Genomic DNA, 22,121 nt, shown 5'->3' with positions numbered 1-22,121 from the left:
TTCATGGTTCATACAGTGTACGTCTCCTCCAGAAGGTCATTGGAAAGTCTGAGAGGGTGGGGGAGAGTTCCTCTAAAAGGCATTTGACATTTACGAAGGCAAGTTGGAGGATTCAGAAGATTCTGCTTTGGGTGGGGGTAGGGAGGGGGGGTGGTCCAAATAAAAAAAACCTTCCATGGGAGAGGTATGGGTGATATTTTTTCTGGAACAATCCATTGGTTGAGAAAGAAAACTTAATTATTTGTAAAATGGCAGACTTCTGTTGCATCACGAATAGTGACATCAGCTTGCTTGTGGTCAATTGTGATTGGCTCATACATGTAACACAACATAGCATTCTTGTTGTAAGATGTTTTATTGGAGTAGTTGGTAACTCTATACAGTAGTTAATTGAAGGACTGGTTATGAAACCTTGGCATGAAAGCAATGGTGCTATCTATTAAGATATAATGAACTACAACTGTACCTTAAAACCATTTTTGACAGCCACATCAGCCAGTACCCATTTATACACCTCGGTGAGAAAGAAAAAATAACACAACATGACAAAATGTTGTGATGAGCCTTGAACCACTGGAGCCCTCTGATGCTCTGATTGAAATTCCAACATACTCACCACTGTAAGCACATAACAGCATCTTCATGTAGCACACTCCATAATAGCTCAGTTACACACAGGGGCTTATTGAATTTTAAACCCTGTGAAATTACTAAGGACTTGGCGCCTTCCCTTCCCAAGGCTCTCATGAACTGAAAATATTAAACTAAACCAAAACAAACAAAAAATGAAATCGTTGGAAGATCACTTACGATCGTTCTTCAATTTCTTCATTACACATGCAAGCTATACAGTGAAGAGACCAACAGCAACACATTCCATAGTTGTTCATTCAATGAAACCTTTCAAAAAATGTTCCTATTGTTTGTCTGATAACGCCTTTTAACAATTCTTTTTCTGAGCCAGTAGTTTAGGGTTGTACTGCTCATGAGATTCAGCAACTGTTATGTTCCCCTTGTAAAAAATTCAGCGAGATCTCGCCGAGATCTCGGTTATCTCGCCGAGATTGGCGAGATCTCGCCGAGTTGACCGAGATCTCGGCGAGATTTCAGTAATTCTCGGCGAGAATTTTAGCGGGAAAAAAATTCTGCGAGATCGCGTTAATCTCGCCGAGGTAGGCGAGATCTCGCCGAGGTAACCGAGATCTCGGCGAGATTTCAGTAATTCTCGGCGTGATTTTTAGAGGGCAAAACTTTCAGCGAGATCTCGCCGAGATTGCGTTAATCTCGCCGAGGGAGGCGAGATCTCGGCGAGATTTTTAGAGAGCGAAAAACTTCAGCGAGATCTCGCCGAGATTGCGGTTGCGTCTTCCATCTCGGCGAGATTCGCGGCGAGATTTTTAGGGGCACCGAGACAGGCGAGATCTCGCCGAGACAAATGCGATCTCGGCGAGAAAACCAAAATCTTGCCGAGACAACCACGATCGCGACAAGACACCGCGATCTTCGCCAGATTCGAAACGAAGACATGTGAACTCTTCAGTGGTAAGGATTAAGTTATGAGGTTGAATGAGTTAAAACTTCACTTTAACCCTCGGTGAAAATAATGTTTGCTTTCATTTTTTCATGCTATAACAGGAAATCGATGAGCTTTAATTATTAAATTGATTTAAATTGTTAGCCGGGATCGCGCTTCGGCAGATTAATATTAAGTGCGCGTCTTAAGATAAAAGTGAGAAGAATGCTGCTCATACCGGAAGCTCGTTAACATACTTATTTACTATCATAAAATGAATTCATTGACCTGATAATCTTATCGCTTTATTGTCTAAATCTTTAACTCACCTTTGTAGGCGATTTTTGTCCCTCAAAAGGCGTTTCAGTTATGTCGTAATGCCTGCTGCGAACGATTTTTCGGTACAGGTAGCACAATTTTTGAAAACGCGTTCTTTCCCTTTTCATTACACTGTCTTCAGTTGTCGACATATTTTGATTGTGCTCTTTTCCCTCACAATCTGTCTCTCAATCCTCGTAAGCAACTTGCCGTCTCCGCGGCTTGCCACTTGACAAATGGCGCGAAAGTCCCCAACAACAACGTGAATTGGGCGATGTGATTGGTTAATTCAATCACGCCACCCGGCGATGCTCGCGTAAGCTAAAAAAAAGTTTGACCTGAGGTTTGCGAGGCCACAAAAATTAATCCTGCTCTTAACCGCAGAAAATATGAAAAGTTAAGCTTCATGACAAGTTAACCATTCGTTTATGGCTGAAAATCATGATAAAAGAACCTGTGGTCAACCGGAGAATAGCACACAAGGGATATGATGAGCACTGGTCAACAAAAATGATACTGATTAAGTTAACAAACTACGGTATCCGAACTAACTGAACTAAACTGAACTGCACACTATGAACTCAGTCACTGCACATTTTTTACGGAATACGGAATGTCCTGGATAATTAAGGTGCTGGAGAAGGAGGACTTAAAATTTGCTAAAGGGATGTTCAAGCTCGTTAAGCTATAAGCGTGTTAAGAATCAACTCAGTGGAAGTGACCATCAAGTTTGCGCGAGAATTGAGATTTTAATGGCTTTCTTCCACAGCCTTGTATCTCTTGATTGAGAAAGAGGTTAGTTTCTTATATTATTTATCCGTATTTCATCTTACTTAATAGCTTAAAGAAACACTGCGAGTAAAAGAGTTTGTTTAGAAATCGATAGAAGCTTTCGCAAAGCGTAATTAGCTACACGAACGATTTTGTCTTTATAACTCGAAACCTCGAAGGTAAAATTTTTGAAATAAATTGTTGGTGATTCACAACTTCTATATTCGTTTTCAATTTGAACCAGTTAGTTGGCATAATTCATTTACATCATAAGCTTACCGCTTAGTTTTGCTCTTTTGTCCAGATTTCCCAGCCGTAATGATTCAAATGATAAGGTAGAAAGTAAGTGGTTGTTTAGGCCCAGTTCAGACGCCGAACTTTTCACGAGCCGAACTTAATTCAAATTAAGGTCGGTCCAAATCACGAAAATCCCGCCTTTTGATTCAGACGCCGAACTTAATTAGACGAACTTAATTTACTTGAAGCAAAACCAATCGAAATGTCAGCGTTTTTTTTTAGTTTTAATTTTTTTATCTGAAATACGTTATAATAATTTATGCATTAGGTTCGGCTCATGAAAAGTTCGACGTCTAAATCAAAGCCGTTCCAAAGCCGAAATTCCCGGCTGAGCCAGGCGGGAAGAACGGCTGAGCCGTTCCAAATTGAAACAGCCGTTCTCAAGTGATTCAGACGCCGAACTTTTCATGTACTTAATTCGAGGTATTAGGTTCGGCTCATGAAAAGTTCGGCGTCTGAACCGGGCCTACTTACAGAAGTTATATATTCACTTTTTCGTGGAAAATGCTTAGGGGCGTCTTGAGAACGTAGTTCGGTTATGAGCATCCTTCCAATGTTATTCCGCTGATTAAGAATTTCAAACCAAAAAGCTTTACTTTGACGTCTGACGATCAAATTTTCAGTACACCGCTGCAGATGCTTGCTCGCCGAGATCCCGCCAGGGATTCCTCGCTGCATTTTTTTAGCCGTCTAAATTCTCATCTCACTGAGATCTCGCCACTAATCTCTCCGCGTTTTTGGCTGCCGAGATTTGACGAGATCGTCGCGTTTTTGGCCGCCGAGATTTTCATCTCACCGAGATCTCGCCACTAATCTCGGCGCGTTTTTGGCCGCCGAGATTTTCATCTCACCGAGATCTAGCCACTAATCTCGGCGCGTTTTTGGCCGCCGAGATTTGGCGAGATCTCGGCGCGTTTTTGGCCGCCGAGGTTTTCATCTCACCGAGATCTCACCACTTAAATCTCGGCGCGTTTTTGGCCGCCGAGATTTGGCGAGATCTCGGCGAGTTTTTGGCCGGCGAGATTTTCATCTCGCCGAGATCTCGCCACTAATCTCGGCGCGTTTTTGGCCGCCGAGATTTGGCGAGATCTCGGCGTGTTTTTTGCCGGCGAGATTTTCATCTCGCCGAGATCTCGCCATTAATCTCGGCGCGTTTTTGGCCGAGATCTCATCGAGATGAAAATCTCGGCGGCCAAAAACGCGCCGATATTTGTGGCGAGATCTCGGCCGAGATCTCGGCGAGATGAAAATCTCGGCGGCCAAAAACGCGCCGAGATTAGTGGCGAGATCTCGGCCGAGATCGCGGCGAGATAAAAATCTCGGCGGCCAAAAACGCGCCGAGATCTCGCCCGCGATCTCGGCCGAGATCTCGGCGAGATGAAAATCTCGGCGGCCAAAAACGCGCCGAGATCTCGCCCGCGATCTCGGCCCGGCCGAGATCTCGGCGAGATCTCGGAAAAATTTTCACAAGGGTCATGGTTTACTTTTACTTAACTTTTGGTTTCAACAAAATATGAAAAGGATGTCCTTTACAACACTTGTGAAAAACTTGCATCTCAAAACAAGAAAAAGATAACTTAAATATCAGGTTGAACTCAGTCTCAATTTTTTTTTAATCCTTAAAGTTTTTCTTTGTTTTATTGTTTTTAGCTTTGTGTACATACACTAAGTTGCATGACGTTCAATGGGTTGGACACCCCTTGTCGCTGCAGTACCCTTACAAAGCTCCTTGACCGCTTTGGTAAACTCTTGCATTCTTATGGTATATATCAAGGGATTGATGGTAGAATTGGCATAATTTATCAACTTTAACGTTTCGGTTATTTGAAAATTTGCTGCATTAGACATTTGACTGAACTTGTCATATTCAATTGCCATAGAAATAGATACGGGCAAAATGGTTAGGATAGAGACGACGGTGACCATGCTTAAGGTTACTGACAATTTCCTTTCTGAGGGAACTGCACTAGAATGCTGCGGAGGAGGGTTACTTTTGAATTTTATGATAATAATAACATACGAAACAGTTATGATAAGGACAGTAAGAAAAGTACAACATGCAAATGAATACACAGTTAACACTAAATCAAGCTCTTCAAGAACAGACATCGTGAATGCCAGAAGCAAAGTTATCATCCAGCTGCCAATAATAACCTTGAAGTAAAGCCATTTCTCAATTAAACAGTGCCTAAACGAGAAAAGTGTGGCGTGTAACCGCTCTAAGGAAATTAACGACAGGTAAGGGGAAACACGAAGCTCGAGGTTAAAATGATGGATTCTTGCCATCTCCAAACCATTTCCAAGGTCCAAATCTTGTCCGAATATTTCCACTGGTCCTGACACTGTTCCCACCAGTAAATCAGCCACAGTCAGGTTTATTATCAGATACGTAGTGCCAATTCTACCGTCAATCCCTTGATATATGCCATAAGAATGTAAGAGTTTACGAAAGCGGTCAAGGAGCTTTGTAAGGGTACTGCAGCGACAAGGGCTGTCCAACCCATTGAACGTCATGCAACGTAGTGTATGTACACAAAGCTAAAAACAATAAAACAAAGAAAAACTTTATGGATTAAAAAAAAAATTGAGACTGAGTTCAACCTGATATTTAAGTTATCTTTTTCTTGTTTTGAGATGCAAGTTTTTAACAAGTGTTGTAAAGGACATCCTTTTCATATTTTGTTGAAACCAAAAGTTAAGTCAATGTAAACCTTGAACATAACAGTTGCTGAATCTCATGAGCAGTACAACCCTAAACTACTGGCTCAGAAAAAGAATTGTTAAAAGGCGTTATTAGACAAACATTAGGAACAGTTTTTGAAAGATTTCGTTGAATAAAGAACTATTGATTGTGTTGCTGTTGGTTATTCACTGTATAGCTTGCATGTGTAATGAAGAAATTGAAGAACGATCGTAAGTGATCTTCCAACGATTTCATTTTTTGTTTGTTTTGGTTTAGTTTAATATTTTCAGTTCATGAGAGCCTTGGGAAGGGAAGGCGCCAAGTCCTTAGTAATTTCACAGGGTTTAAAATTCAATAAGCCCCTGTGTGCAACTGAGCTATTATGGTGTGTGCTACATGAAGATGCTGTTATGTGCTTACAGTGGTGAGTATGTTGGAATTTCAATCAGAGCATCAGAGGGCTCCAGTGGTTCAAGGCTCATCACAACATTATGTCATGTTGTGTTATTTTTTCTTTCTCACCGAAGTGTATAAATGGGTACTGGCTGATATGGCTGTCAGAAATGGTTTTAAGGTACAGTTGTAGTTCATTATATCTTAATAGAGGACAGGGAGAGAGGGAAGAGAAAAAGTCTCCCTGATAGATATCTCTAAGGAGTTACAATAGTTAATAAAAAGCAATGGTTCGAAACCTGACAAACGTCTTTGTCCTATGTTTTAGTTAGCATTTTTAGCCTTGACCGTGCACAAACCACAATAGATTTTAAAAGTGTTGGGGCAACTGAACCATAGAAACGTTCCTGCTAAAATATTCAGCTGTAGTGTGAACATTCAAACAAAGGATCGTGCACGGTCTCGGCCCTTCCAACATAAATCGCAGCACCATTACTTTCATGTCAAGGTTTCATAACCAGTCCTTCAATTAACTACTGTATAGAGTTACCAACTGCTCCAATGAAACATCTTACAACAAGAATGCTATGTTGTGTTACATGTATGAGCCAATCACAATTAACCACAAGCAAGCTGATGTCACTATTCGTGATGCAACAGAAGTCTGCCATTTTACGAATAAAGTTTTCTTTCTCAACCAATGGATTGTTCCAGAAAAAATATCACCCATACCTCTCCCATGGAAGGTTTTTGATTTGGACCACCCCCCCCCCACCCCCACCCAAAGCAGAATCTTCTGAATCCTCCAACTTGCCTTCGTAAATGTCAAATGCCTTTCAGAGGAACTCTCCCCAACCCTCTCAGACTTTCCAATGACCATCCGGAGGAAACGTACACTGTAATAATAATTATAATTATATTGAACCATGAAATTTAGGGAAAACTCCAGAATTTCGCATATTTAATACACCACATTTGATACAGAAGACATGAAATAAGGGTGGAGGAGGATTTTCACTCACATTCTGTTCCCTCATATTCACACTTTGAGAACTGTTGCATAAATTATTCCCTTTTTTCCCATATCTTCAAGTTCCTTCATTTTTTATTTTCTCAACAAAGCTCTGCCTTAATATTTCAAAAACACCATCACCACACTTGAGGAACTTCTTGAACATAAATTTATCTTTAAAAGAATACGTATTTCCCAGCAACTGTGCTTGGTTAATTGAATATAGGCTTGTGAGAAGCTTAAAAGAGTTTTTCACCTGCTAAATGAATCCCTGGGCTTCCTGTGTTGGAGCATCTTCATACAGCCCCAGTCAAGCATCAAATGCTTAAGTCCCAATACCTGAAAAAATTAAAATAAAAATAAAGTAGTGCTTAAACTTTTAAAAGGATCAGCAGTCATAATGTTATATACACAGATGCAGTGATAATCATTTAAGACACTACTTATCATGTGTTGTACTAATTACCGACATCTGCTTGGTCATAAAATAAGGAAACTCTGCTATCTGGAAATTTTTGGACCACATATCCATGCCAGTTTTAGACCCTGGGTTAGGTGGAGGGGATGGGGGTTGCACTCATAAACAAATGAAGGAGAAGCTTATTACACAGTCAAGCTTTTGTAGAGTGAAATTTACTTTTAGCTCCAGTACGAGTGCTCAAATTGACAAATCAAATGCGGTGGTTTGGCGTTGTCTGTACTCTTATCGACAACAATATTCGTCGTCACAATGGTCAAAATGTTGTGCACCAAGTGAGTCCACAACAAATTTTGACCACTGTGATGACAAATATTGGCACAGCCGAGTGTGTCCACAACAAATTTTGACCACTGTGATGACAAATACCATTGTCGATAAGAGTACAGACAACGCTAAGCCACATTCGATTTGTTTTTTAACAACAATATCAACGTCAAAGAAAATTTTTATAATAACTGTCAAAATTTTGGTGCACTGATTGACGCAAGCAACGATGTCTAGACTCTTATCGACAACAGAAAATTAGCCAATCAGATTGCGAGACTAGAAACAATTGTGGTAAAATGTAAAATGACTGCCAAGCTTATTTAAGGTGTTTGTCTAGCTTACCTTATGCCAATAATATTATAACAAATATTATAAATTACTTAATTTCTGAACTGATTATGTAAGTGTCCTAAAAATAAGAGGCATTTTGCTTCACAAGCCCTTTTTTCTTAGCCAAAAAAAGCATGACAAGTGAGCTTATCGTCTGCTCCACACTCCCACAGTCATGTTTCATGCTTTACACTGTTATCTTGTGCCTCGAATCGCTCAGAAAAAGGGTGAGCATTGATCAATAACGCCTGTTATTTCCAGGTCACATACCTCACAGGGGTGAAAATGAGCTTACACCTTGTTTAAAGCCTAGTGAATAAATGATAAGGGCTATTTTCAGTCAGTGACACAGGCTTACTTAGAAAAAGAAAATCTGAGTTCTCCTAACAGCAGTCAATTACTAGCTTTGATTCTCTACTACTGAGCTGCAGGAGACTCATGGGAGAAAGGACATTAAACTAGAATAATCTGACAATCACCATACATACTGGTAGGATTTGATTCTCAATGAGTGGTATATGCGAAAGAAATGTGATGTTATGTTTTTAAAGTCTAGTAAATAAATAACACCTGATGTATTTAATATATTTCAGTGACAAGGAAATACCAGCAAAAGAAAACATAAACTTACATATTCTCTGAAGCAGTACATTTAATAATTTATTGTTTAAAATTCTTAAATGAAATGGACACAAAACTTACAGTAATTTATTTACTTTCTGTGGATCCTTTGCTCTGTTCCCCTTCAAAGGCAGGTATGTGATGTCATTAACATATATGAAACAGTATGTTATAATAAATGGACACAATAAACTAAAATAACCTGTGACAAATAGTAACCAGGGTGAATTTCTGTGAGAAATATTTTATAATAAATCCACTTTGCAGGGCCGTACCTAGGATTTTTTGTCTGTGGGGGCAAACTCCGCACACCCCTCACAGGGGTCTACCGTATGTAGACAGGGTTTCTAGTTGAACATTAATTTTGTTTTCTCTCCTACACATAAAGTTGCCTCTACGACGTTTAGAGAAAAAAAAACACACCGAAGCTTTTTCTTTTAAATTGCCATGACTTCTTATGGAGTTAACATCTTGTTTAGCTTGAAGTAAATATTGTTTCTCATTTTAAAACACAGTCGCGTCATTTTCAGTGTTGTAAAGTTGTGTTTCGCCGTTTTTATGTTAGTCGTTCGTTTTCTATGGGACTGGGTAATTTGCGAGTTGTGGAGTTGCTAGTTGCGAGTTGCAGTTGCGAGTTGCGAGTTGCAGATGCGAGTTGCGAGTTGCAGTTGCGAGTTGCGAGTTGCGAGTTGCGAGTTGCGAGTTGCGAGTTGCAGTTGCGAATTGCCAAAACTAGAAAATGAAAATTTCTAGTGAATATAACGTTATATAAAAGTTAGGGATCGCAAGGATACTTAAATCTTTTGTTGAGTTCAGTTTTAATATAAACCAAGGCTACAACCAGAGAATAACCTTTTTGAGCAAAGGAAGTGTCAGGGATTGATGCCACTGGTTTATAAATCTCAGATTGGAAGAATCCAACTAGCTTTTTTTTTGCACCTCTTGCAGGTAAATTTAGTAAAACCCCAAGGCCACAAATTTGGGTTCTCGTACTATTAGGGGTTCTTTTGAAAACTTCAAACAAGCATTTAATCCGTCACATTTAGATATTGGAGTACCCCCGAAGTCTGTGTTATTTTGTGATGGCGATGAAGGATCTAATTTCAGTAATTAGCGAAAATGAAGATAAGATGCCAAATAAGTTTAATTCGCTAAGCCTACCAACACATTTTTACTTTTTTGGACATGTTGGAATGGCAAGCTAGGAACGAGATTCAAGCAAGTTTCGCCCAAGAATAGCAGTGCCAAATCATCGATACAGCGCTGAGGCCAGGCCAGGGAAAAGACGGTTTCTCTTGTACAAAGGCAGGCAGTGCCTGAAAGGGCCGATAATACACAGGAAGTCTCCTTTCTCTGACCCTCTCTATCTGTAATATTGATGAAAGAGCCATTTTATTTTTTACAAAAATTGCAACTTTGATGCCTCCGCATCCCCGAATGCATTTCCCAATATCCTGTATATCATTAATATTGACATTATCCCTCCCGCGCAATACTCAGTAATTTATATTTTACCTGAAAATCGGGTAACCCTATAACCCCCAATGGGGCCTCTTTTTTTGGTGAACAAAAAACTGCTAGTTCAATAGATGTTTTTCAGGATCACCAACACATCTTCGGTTTGAATTGAAAGGCGATTCACTAAGGATTTCTGAGAACAAATACTAATTCAGACCAACACGTTAAACGGTATATGATGGTCCACTTTAATAACTCAACAATTGAACTGGTAGACAATCGACTCTAAACGAGATAGGAGGAGAAAATGAAAACGGGTAATTGTCCTGTAAATGATGAAAATTGTATTTTCATGTGAGCGCCGATAACAAGGAAACGAAAACGTATGTAAATTCTACCATACTATATAATTTACTTACACTTTTCTGACAAAACCCGTCATGAATAATCAGAACTTCTCTTCACCTGTAATGTTATGCCAGGCCAGTATAGGCAATCAATAAAAATTACTAATTCTATACTTATACACTACTGTGAAAACTCAATGTTTATCAAAAAAATAGTTCATTAATTATGTTATGAAAATACTCATGGAATAAACGAACGGGTTTCAAAACAAAATAACTTTTGTTAGCTTATAAGCTCATTCTTTTCCAGGTACCCAAAATCAACAATTTACCTCGGCTTGTAAGGCAATATCACAGTTCAAGGTATGTGTAATACGTGTAAACATAACAGTTCATCTCCTCGGACATGTTACAAAACTTGATTTACGCTGTCAGGTCTGTAATACTTGGTTTTACGAAGAGCAAAATGACATATTTCGATTAAAGAAAACTTAAAATATAGTAGTATAGTTTTGTTCATAATAATATGGATAATAATTTTATGGATAGAGGGTAGTTCCGTTACATTCAGGTTTTGTTGTTAGCAACTCGGAGAATACCCCCAAACTTCATTGCCACCCCGTTTTTGTTTAGTCTCTCGGCAACGATGTTTCTTTTATTTATCAGGTGGTATAGTGTTTTGTGGTGGATTTCTTTGCTAAATAAATTTGGAGCCTTGGACACTCCCATGCATAAAAGTGACGCAAAAGCTCGTGTGAAATTTTGAAAACAACCCCCATTTTTTACCATTGTCTGAGCTTTATAAAGCAATGGCATAGGTCCCCAGCACTTCTTTTACCCAAACATGTAACCCTCTGGGTGTAACTAGGCAGATATTAAAACTGAACTCCAGAAAAAGAGTTGCCACCCATGGGTTATTGCTTATTTTTCCCGAAATGTTCTTTTTTAAGTCTTTGCGATCCCTAACTTATTATCTTACCCTGACAAGCCTGATAAGAAATATCTTTATTTTGTCGGTTTGTAACTCGCAACTTGCAACTGCAACTCGCAACTCGCAACTCGCAACTGCAACTCGCAACTCGCAACTCCACAACTCGCATTCTTCGCAGACCCGTTATCTATTGTTTCTCAGTTGCTTATTCCATGTCGTTACTTGTAGTATTTTTTAACATCTTTTATTTAATCTTTGTATTTCAAGAACCGTTCTGGTACGGATTTGTTTACCGTCGGGATGTGTTTGGAATGGTGAAGTTTTCGAATAAAGTGATAAAGTAGAGAGCTGAGTGTAATTAGCAGCGGCTACAGAATTCAAAAGAGGAAACTCAAAAATCATTAGGCGCAAATGAGCTGTCGGATGATGAACATGTGATGGTTAAATCCAAACCCGCTACAAATACTTGCGAGCAGGGCAGGCTTTTAAAACCAATTTATCTCTGAAAAAAAATATACTTGTATAACCTAGATTTAAAAAGACTAAAACACGCGCCAGAAAGTGGCGTAGGCTTGTCAGTCTTTATTTACACACCAAATTCTAAACCATAGGCAGCACAAACTGACAAAATCATTATTTTCATAAGAAAACCGGTACTGGCTTTTGCCTCAAAAGATTTTTTCCAAAATAATTATTTGGAATTCACATTGAAGGAATATTTTTCAGTCAATTAGTCGATTTTCTTGTGATCAGTGTGATGTTAGAAACAAATTGAGTTTTCCTGGCGGGGGCAGCTGCCCCCTCTGCCCCCGCGCTAGGTACGGCCCTGCTTTGAAAAGAATGTAACGGCTGGGTGGAATGAGCTGCCAGAAGCCATATATTCTTTTTAACATCTTGGTACCTTTAAAGTTCATTTCTCAAATTTTTAGTGGGTTCTAAGTTTGACTAGCTCTTTCAATTTATCGCGAGTGCATTAGTTTGTGTATGCTAATGTAGGCTAATGAGGGTGAAAGTCGTGTATTAATGAAGATTCTCCTGTAGCATTGATAACGGTTATGCCATTAAAGTTGTCAATTTTTTCCTCCACTATTTTATTTTTATTATGAGCTTTCTAGCTTTTTAATGGTACAATCCTTACAAAAATTCCAGACACTTGAATCCTGGCCATTGAGCTGTTCCCGGCTGATAACAATTAACTTAATCGACAGACAACCTGCTTCCAAAACAATATAGCACCCTTCTAAACAATTATTAATTCTGACACTTTCAAATAAACTTTGATTTTGAACATTTAGCATTCTTGTCAACAACTTTTAAACAGGTATTTTAGTCCTTAATTTATGCTATTAATACTCACTACATGTATATTTAAATTTCTTTTTGTTTAATTTTTCACATGTCATCAAAGGTAGCAGACAGAAAGCTTATAATCTTTTGGAAATCATGTTAAACAGCAACCACCACTCTATATTTGTTAATGAGTAATTAACGCATTATAAGTTGATAGGAACTACACGTAATTTATGCATTATTACACGATAAGAACAGTAGCCTGTGACGTAGAAGTCATTCCCGTTTGATGCATGAGGGCAATGCTATCACGCATCTTTCATGCTTAAACAAAACGGAAACGACAGCAATGTGCCAGGCTATGGGAACAGCATCTAAATCAGCTCCCTCTGCAGGGTTACATTATGCAGCAGTACCCTGTCAAAATTGACAATGTTTGCAGTGCCAAACTGATTCAGACGCCGCTCTTTCGCTGCACTTCATTTATCAATTGGGTTCGGCACATGAGTGGAGCAGAATCTGGAACAGGGGCCCTAAACCACTAGTATTGCAACATATACCTTATTCCAAAATGGCGGCTGCCTCAGACGATCTGGATCGAGTAGCACGAGAGCGAGGCATCGAGGGCCACGATTCTATGTTTGCATGTCTACATGTGGAAGTATAGTCCGAAAACTACCTCAAAACTGCTGTGTCCCCGGGTGTAAGAAAAACGTTTACGAAGAGGATGGCGTTAAAATATCTTTCCATAAGTTCTCTGAAGACAGAGGACTGTTCAGGAAATGGATAGTTGTCATCAAAAGAGATGTTCGCAAAGAGTTTAGAGTGACTGATCATACGAGGGTTTGCTCAAGCGTTTTAAATTGAGTGATTATCTCACATTACTTACAGGCTGTAGAAAAATGTTAAAACCGACAGAGAGTGCCGTCTATATATTTTTTTGGAAGCAAGAAAGGAAGGAAGTCCCCGAAGAAGAGAAGTCCTGTAAAGCGAAAAATCGTGGCGAAGGGGTCAGAAACAAGTACCGCGAACGCGGCAATTGCAAATACATATTCCTCCACCCTGGAAACAAAAATCAAAATCCTGATTCTGTATATAACGAACACAGCGATCATCTCTGATGAAAGAATTAGTCTTACCTTTTTACGAGCTGTGCCTTCGTTGACATTCCTTTGCAAGAGTCTCCGCGACATCTCAACAAGAATCTTAACTCAGAATATTTTCAGCCGCCATCCTCACCAGAGTCACAAAAATTGTACAACGCATCAAATATTCCGCCATCGGCATCGGCGGATCCAGTGTACAATTCTATAGACTTATCATTCTTAAACCGATTTAAAGACTAAGATTTCTTCTCAAAATTGTCGTACCGTGTTGTGAAATTGACAAGTTGTTGTTTCATTTCATTCAGCTGAATTGCTAGAGCATTTGTTTTCTCCTTTTCTTCTTGAAGCTTGTTTTTCAGCTCCTCTATTTCTTTTTCCAGTTCAGACATACGTTCATCTTGCGTGCCTCTGTCGTCGACTTCCAGCACATCGGACGTTTGGTCGATCTTTTCGTTTATAGCACCAGCTGTCACGCGTCCCAACGTTCGCGGTACTTGTTTCCGACCCCATCGCCCCGATTTCTCGCTTTACAGGACTTCTTTTCTTCGGGGACTTCCTCTTTACCGGAGAGCCTTGCTTCCAAAAAAAATATAGTCGGTTTCATCCTTTTTTTACGGCCTGTAAGTAATGTGAGATAATCACTCGATTTAAAGCGTCTTAAGCAAACCCTCGTATGATCAGTCACTCTAAACTCTTTGCGAACATCTCTTCGGATGGCAACTATTCATTTCCTAACAGTTTTCTGTCTTCAGGGAACTTATGGAAAGATATTTTAACGCCATCCTCTTCGTAAACTTTTTTCTTACACCCGAGAACACAACAGTTTTGAGGCATATTTCTGACTATACTGCCACATGAAAACATGTAGACATTGAATCGTAGCCCTCGATGCCTCGCTCTCGTGCTACTCGACCCAGATCGTCTGAGGCAGCCGCCATTTTGGAATAAGATGTATGGGGTCTCCCAAATCCCTGACTACATGCCAGAGCTACTGGTCCACCAAGAATGCCTAGACATTAATAATATTAAGAGAGAGAATATTTATACTCACCATTGGAAAGCGTCTGGGAAAAGGTTTCTTCGTTTTTACGGTCATCAACCCAAAAGCAAGTCAAAATAATGTCTCCAACGCCCCAAGGTACGGTACTAAATCCCACTCCAAGAAACACTTTCTCAAAATCATATAATTCGCCTGTATAATTATATGGATCAACAACATCTGCAATCGCGACGCCATTTTCCAGATTTTCATATCTTTTTTGAAGATTGGGCCACGTTTCGCTAATCACCGATCGGTTAGTTTGCACAGTTTAGAAAATCCTTTGATTTTGTTATAATACATCCAGCTCCATTTCGCTCTGAGGTCAGAGGATATATTGGAAAGGTAGCATGGCTGCTTTCTACTGTTGCAGAGCCGGCCAGCGTTTCGCAGCCTTCCAACTGCTGCGCATTCACCTCTGTTTTCTGTTTTCCCAGAAAGCAGTTAAAAGTTGAAGATGTCGTGACCTCCAAAGAAATATTTTGGTCTCAGAAAGGCACCATCTTGAATGCAGATAAGGTACTGGTGCGAGTAACCTCGTCCTAAAAACGACGTTGTTCTTTGCTGGAAATGTTAGAATGGAATGGTGGAATGAAACCAACAAAAATAGAGACTTGTTTAGAAGAACTTGACACTTGATCAGGAGGAAGAAGCAATTCTCTTTATTCCCCAAAACCATGATGCGATTACTATCCCAGGTTAAAGTTTTACTGCTCATATTGCTAAGCACTGGTTGAAACCGTTTTATGGTATATCTTTTTGATACTTGAGACACCATCAGCTATAAGACTGAAAACACATCTACACGAAGTATTGAAAATGAGCACGCTTAATTCTTGGTTCTTTAAGAATGCAACGCAAATGGTCAGTTTGTTCAAGGTTGCCAACAAAAAAAAAAAACGAAACAAAAACAAAAAGGTTGTGTAGTCTTGTCTTCCTTTTCTCTCTCGTTTTTTTTTTTTTCTCCTTTCTTCTCTCCTCAGCGTTTTTCTGCACCTTCTCGTGCATCAAAAAGAGCTCATGTTCTCATCGACCGCCTTTTCAAAACGGTCGTGTTGAGATGTATATTAAAATAATGATGATAGAGACCAAATCCGACGTCAAATGAAAACAAATTTCTTAAATTTCACCCGGAGCTAGTCATGTCTCTGTTCTCGCCGTTGTTACCCTGCATGCGTTGTTTGCAATGCAATTTTCCCAGAGCTTATGTTGAATGTTGACGTGAACATTAATTATACAATTGTTTTTAGCGAAGTGAAATAGGCTCCTTATGTTCTGTTTCTTCAATCAAAAAGCTGCTGACCAAAAAGAACGCTATTTCGCACTAGCAAATAGGCTTAGCGCGCATTTATAATTATGCTACGTCATAAAGGTCAATTTACTCGAAGATTTTGGGACACGTTGGTAAAAGCGAATCAGTTATTTTCAACGAGATATTTCAAAAAAGCGACAGGCGAGAAGCTAAGAAAATGGCCTCAGGCCGTCCATCAGGTTAGTAAGCACACCTTACGTAGTCACATCTTAAAGGCTTTTCAATTCTCGCCTTGATTTGCCAATTTTCCTTGATCGCTCGCTTCCAAAATTTCATTCGGATCTTGTCGGAATAAAAATCCGCCATGAACTTTTCGCTGCAATGTTCGCCCACCTACAGTTGCCGAACATAACATTTCTGAAGCCTTTGATCCTAGCGCGTTAACTGAGGATTTTAAAATATAGTAGGGACGCAATGTGTTCAGGAGTTATTTTGTGATAAACACAGTAAAACCACACCGCTGCAAAAAATTGTCAGTTTTTTGACTTTGATTCAATACATTATATAACTTCCATACGTTTTAAATAAATACGGATGTAAGAACTTTAAATGACATATATTTTATGGAATGGAACACATTTATGGAAAAGTGCAAACAGTGTTTAGTTGTATTTAATTGTTTATTTTTACGCCTGCTATGGTTACGGTAGATGTTAAAAAATCTTTTTATTACGTTATTCCAAGAATGCATAGAACTTTAGAAAAGTCGCGCGCATCGAACTCCAAATGTCATTCAGATTGACGTCATAACGGAGATTTACTCGGAGTTTTCAGAAAATGTTGATGAAAGCAACGCAGTGAATGAAAACTGTAATCTCGTACCCATATGTTTGGCTTCAGAGAAAAGATTTGGTAAAATCGATCATGTTCTCCAATCTGACTGGTCAATGAAAATGGCTGAGTGGAAGTCGCGTCTTGTCGCGTCAGCCATTTTCTCGTTACTTTCCAAATCTTTCACCTTTGCACGCGCGGAGATGCAAGCCTTACAAAGAATCTATCTTGGCACTTCAGTCCTTCTGTGGAAGTTGTTTTTGTATCGATTTAACTTTAATGTTTCATTAAACAGCAACAGGTTCTCATAAACTAACATATTTTTTACATTGTTCTCTTAAATTGTTGTGAAATTTTTGTTTGGTAATCTGACGCGTGCAACTAAGTTGTACGCGTGGTTTAGCGCGCGAACATTGTGTACCATTGTCAACAAAAAGTTAGCGGTGCTTTCTGGTAACCCCCAAACTTTTAAGTCAAATAATAAATATAAAGTCATTTCAATGGTTATTTCGAAAACTTTGAGTAAATCTTCCTAAGTGGGTGATATAAGAAGATCTACCCGGAGTTTACGAACTCAATAAAGTTAAAAGCGCCAAATCTTACTTAGGCGAAAAAAATTATCAATCAATAAAAAGCCACAAAATAGCTTCCTAATGCTTTTCATTTTTACAGACTCGCTTACTTTTCCAATTCCCGTTGACAATTCAGCTTGTCATCGACACTGAGTTGGTCTGTGTGTTTTTGATTCCTTGTTTCTGAGAAGAATCTTTTTCAAATGTCTCTAATAACAACTGAAGGCAGCTTGTCGCGCAAACAAGTACGACGTTTTACTTAATCTTGATAAGTTGTCAACATTTTAGTTTTCAAAATATATAAAAATCGTTTTATAGTAACACAAATTGTGCACAAAACTTGGGGAGGTGGGGAGGGGGGGGGGGGGAAGTGAAAGTGAGAAAAGCATGCCAGTATTGGCTTTTTGGGGGAAATTCCAGAAAAGATGTAATATCTGGCCGACCGATATTAACTGGCTTAAATAGCTTTGGTTTGCTAAGTATCGGGAACAAAAATTGGAAGAGTCCATAAGGTGACTCTAAAAGCAATAAAATCTGCTTTTATTTTAGATCGAAGAAATAATTTCTTCGAGATGGAGAAAAAGTTGAATCACCAGGAGCGTGAAAATGAGGTAAGTACATTACGATATATTAAATAGAAAAATAAGAAATGCAGACAAAAATTCTTCTCCACTTCCATGAAAATTTCTTTGAAACGAAGAAGAATTTAAATTGCCATCAGCAATTGAAATAAAGTAATACACTGTGATATATTAAAAGGAAAAATGAGAGATGCGGACATCAATTCGAAGAAAAATTCTTTAAAATGTAAAAAAAAAATGCACTTACCTTATTTTTTTTTGCTTTTGGCGATTTTTAAATTGTCATCAGCCACAAAATGAAATAAGTACATTTTGATATTTAAGAGAGATCTAACTAGTAAGAGCAATGCCTGTGATCCTGAGGGAAATTCTATTTGAAATGTTTGAAGGAGAATTGAATTTCATAAGAAAAAATAACACTGAACCGCTCTAAGAGAGGCGGATATTTCATGACAAGATTTGAGAGCGATCTGCTAAAAGAAATTCTAACGATACTGAAATGATAAAAACTTAATATCAAGACATGCTCATGATTCTTTGTAAAATTTAGGAGACTAACTACTGAGTTGCAAGTCCGGATTTCCGTATTTTCATGGATTTTTTAAAAATTTTTCGAAACTGATAATTATCACAGCGGAAGCTAACATAGAACACGCAGACAAAAAGTATCCTTTGTTATTCATGAAATCGCCGATAGAATTGTTATTCCTTTAGTCAGTCAGTCATTTATTCGTTCGTTCGTTCGTTCATTCATTCTTTTTTTCTTCTTTCTTCCTTTTTGTTTTAGAGGTTAAAAGAGAAACTAAAGTCTAGAGAAGATTACTTGAAAGTGGTAACCAGGGAAACAGAGTAAGCGGTTGTTGTTTTAAACAGTTATTTTAATTAAAATATTTTACAATTGGATTTTTATACATATCCATCGGACAGACCACATACAGCCAACGCAAATAAAGCCTCTTTTCCTTCACTAAGCGTCTGTATTGTTAAAATCTCTTCAAAGAGGCGATAGGAGAAATAAAATTATTTTCTTCCTAAGAGTTCTTACTAACTAGAAGAACAGAACAGGAAAGTATCTGCCATTAAATTTCCTTATTACTTTTAAATTCGTTGCAGTATGCAGTTCAAGCGGTTGACTGCAGCCAAGAAAAAGATTCAGGTTGCAAAAGAGAAGGCCCAGGTTTGTAATTTAGAGAAATAAGTAGCTTGATTTTTCCTCTTAAAAAAATAATATGCAAACAATGGGGGCTGGTAGAATAGTGTGAACTGGGTAAAATGGGGAAAATGATGAAATTAAGAGTTGGCAAATGGGCGAAAAAGCAAACTGGAGAGGGAACGTTAAAAACAAGAAAAGTAGGGGTAATTAAGGGACAAAGGTGGGTACAGGGGGGAGAGGAAGAACGGAGGGATAAACAAAGGAACAGGGAAAGGGGGTACGATGATCTATGTGTTATTGTTTCTACGTACTGTCACATGCTGTCAAATACCTTTCCATCTGTGCCTTTAGTTCCTATGGTAGGAACTGAAAGGGCAAATGGAAAGGTAAATGGGAGATTGGCGAAATTATAAAATTCATGGGTTCGAACAGTAACATCAACTTTAATAGTATCTTCGATAATACGTCAGCGAAGACTGGAAACCAGGCTTAGTGATTAATCTGCGCCACGACAAAGTGGAATCCGGCCTTATAAAGGTGGTCTTAAACTCTTTTTGCTTGGTGTAAACGCTTTGCTTAAAACCACACCTGTTGCTTTGCCACAAAGGGAAACAGGAGATGAATCATGACTTTACAACTAAGATATTCTCTCACTGTCCAATCTAAAATCACCAGCCTAGTGATTTTAGGTGTATAGAATCCAAGAGGCAGAAGAGTCTCGACCGTTCGGTAACTTTTTTGCCGCCGCGCGGAATAGAACACCTGGACGAAGACATGAACTTACATTAAATAAGTATCATATGTTTTCAAGGTAAACAATACTAGAGATTGCATAGTGTCCACAGTCGGGTACCGTTAATGCTGAGATAGGCTCTCAGTGTCTGCCTGAGGCATGGGTTATTCCTTGACGTCACCAAAAAAGATCTGACTCAGCAGATCGTTACTGATGCGTATTATTGCCTACGGAACATGAAAATGTATGCATTGCAAAAGTTCAAACAGCAATTCATTCGTATGGACGGACCTGTCCTTAGATTCACAGTGGTCCTCTTAGCTTTTTTAAAGAAACAACCGGCTTCGACACCACCCTCCCACAGTAAGCCTGTACTGTCCCCACACTACCCTGTAACGGTTCTGAATTGTCACTGTGGATAGTGTTGGGTACAGGGGGATAAAACATTTAAACAAAGAATGAGGGGAACAGTGGGATATTATGTTCACAGGGAAAAAAGTACATAGGGTAGGGCCAATGAAATAGAGAGAATAGTAAGTGACGGGAGTCATGTGAGAAGGAGGACGAGATTATGGAACAGAAACAAAGAAGGGAATCAGGAGATCTAGATTAGAAATCAACTGAAAAGAACAAATGGAGATTACGGTTGAGAACAAAAAGAAAAGAGACAATGAGACAAGGGTTGTGAGATAGCGAAGTATAAACGGACTTAGGAGATTAGGAATAAGAACAGGGTTAAAATTGGCGTAGAGGAGGGGGGTATTGGGGTGGGATGATAAACACTGTATGTGAGTTGATGAAGGATGGAATTAGCAAGGAGAGGAAATGTGAGCCTTTCAGGAATGTACTCCAAACATGTTCAGTTCAGGGCTCTTGTTTATAACTGCATCTATCCATCATCTGTCAACAGGGTGATTTAAAAATGATAAGAGAAAGAAACATCGACTTCCAAGGGTGAGTGTTCACTGAGACAATATAACAAAACAAAAAAATGCGACCTGATAACTTAGAGAGAGATAACAGAAGGAGATTAGCTATGGTGTGTTACTTTTATTTGAAAAAAAAAATGTAAAGTGTTATTTTATTACTTTGTGTTTCTTTCTAGGACACTTCAGGAGCTGACAGGCGAAGGAAACAATATTGATGAAGAAGAGGTAATTTCCCTAAATGTTAACAACAGAACTGAAGGCCCTCTTTTGCCTTTCTAACGAGCAAACTCTCGATTAATTTAAAACGATACAAAATTACTCCTCTCTTTATCACGACCATCACCATTACAGACAAAGTAAATGATGAAAAAAAAAAAAACAGTCTTGAACGGGATTCGAACCCATACACTGCAGCGGCATCGCAGAGGTCAAGGGCCCGAATCCCGTTCAAGCCTGAATTTTTTTCAGGCTTTCCTTTCGCAACTGCTTACGTTGCATAGTAACTGGGAGGATCTTTCTTCTATTAGAACTCACTCCATCACTAATAAGTCCTAGTTGAGTCAGAACGACAATGAACTAAATAAAGGATATATAGCTTTTTATGTCATTGTCTTCCTGCAATAAAAAAAGGAGTTAGAGAAAGATAACGGGAAGACACCAGTTATGGTTGTTTTTTTCAATAAAAAATGTAAAAGTGCAATTGTATCGCATTGTGCATCTTTAAAAGAAAGTTCAAGGGCTGATCACTTGATCACAAAGTCATCACTTTCATGTCATCAGCATCATCATCATCATCATCATCATCATCATCATCATCATCATCATCATCATCATCATCATCATCATCATCATCATCATCATCATCATATTACGCCATATTAAAAAAATAGTAACAACTTTCATTTACCCTCGGCAGTTTTTATAAAACAAGTGCTAGTGGAGCCGAGCATTAAACTTCACAAAGAAATCATTTAAATTGAAAATAACATGGTTAATACTAATAACCTCTTCTTTATTTCAGAAAAAGAATGAAGTCAAAAGGTGTGCACCTTTTTTTTTTCATTTCTGTTAGCTCTGATGTTTAGAATCACACACTGAAAATATTATGTGGCTTAGATTATATTAAGTATAGCAACACTGAAAAAGAACTTTATAGTAAACTCAATTCTATGTTAATTATTTTATTTATGGAATTATTACTCCGAGCCATAAG

General features: G+C 38.7%; 1 protein-coding gene and 1 long non-coding RNA gene across 9 annotated transcripts in view; one reads left to right on the top strand and one right to left on the bottom strand.

The window, feature by feature from the left end:
* LOC146463086 (uncharacterized) overlaps positions 1–15,347 on the bottom strand; it is a 340,798-nt gene extending 325,451 nt beyond the window's left edge. Inside the window, exons 1-2 of the long non-coding RNA XR_014856990.1 lie at positions 14,870–15,347; positions 7,244–7,326 (exon numbers count right to left, since the gene is read on the bottom strand). This is a non-coding gene — a long non-coding RNA (uncharacterized LOC146463086). The remainder of the gene's footprint in view (positions 1–7,243; positions 7,327–14,869) is intronic.
* Positions 1–22,121, top strand: part of LOC146463081 (uncharacterized) — a 195,745-nt gene that overhangs the window by 79,257 nt on the left and 94,367 nt on the right. For 7 of the 8 annotated variants that reach the window (XM_085084846.1, XM_085084844.1, XM_085084849.1 and 4 more), the window contains exons 1-7: positions 16,244–16,348; positions 18,062–18,123; positions 18,881–18,942; positions 19,207–19,270; positions 20,890–20,933; positions 21,085–21,133; positions 21,930–21,949. In XM_085084846.1, coding sequence (XP_084940972.1) covers positions 16,327–16,348; positions 18,062–18,123; positions 18,881–18,942; positions 19,207–19,270; positions 20,890–20,933; positions 21,085–21,133; positions 21,930–21,949 — 323 coding nt within the window. In that variant the 5' untranslated portion in view covers positions 16,244–16,326. Of the gene's footprint in view, positions 1–16,243; positions 16,349–18,061; positions 18,124–18,880; positions 18,943–19,206; positions 19,271–20,889; positions 20,934–21,084; positions 21,134–21,929; positions 21,950–22,121 lie in introns of those variants that run through there. The other variant, XM_085084842.1, reaches the window with a different exon arrangement.

This window comes from Pavona decussata, unplaced genomic scaffold (assembly GCF_977016875.1).
Source record: "Pavona decussata unplaced genomic scaffold, jaPavDecu1.1 SCAFFOLD_180, whole genome shotgun sequence".
In the NCBI taxonomy this organism is placed as follows: domain Eukaryota; kingdom Metazoa; phylum Cnidaria; class Anthozoa; order Scleractinia; family Agariciidae; genus Pavona; species Pavona decussata.
This window is presented reverse-complemented; position numbering and strand designations above follow the sequence as displayed.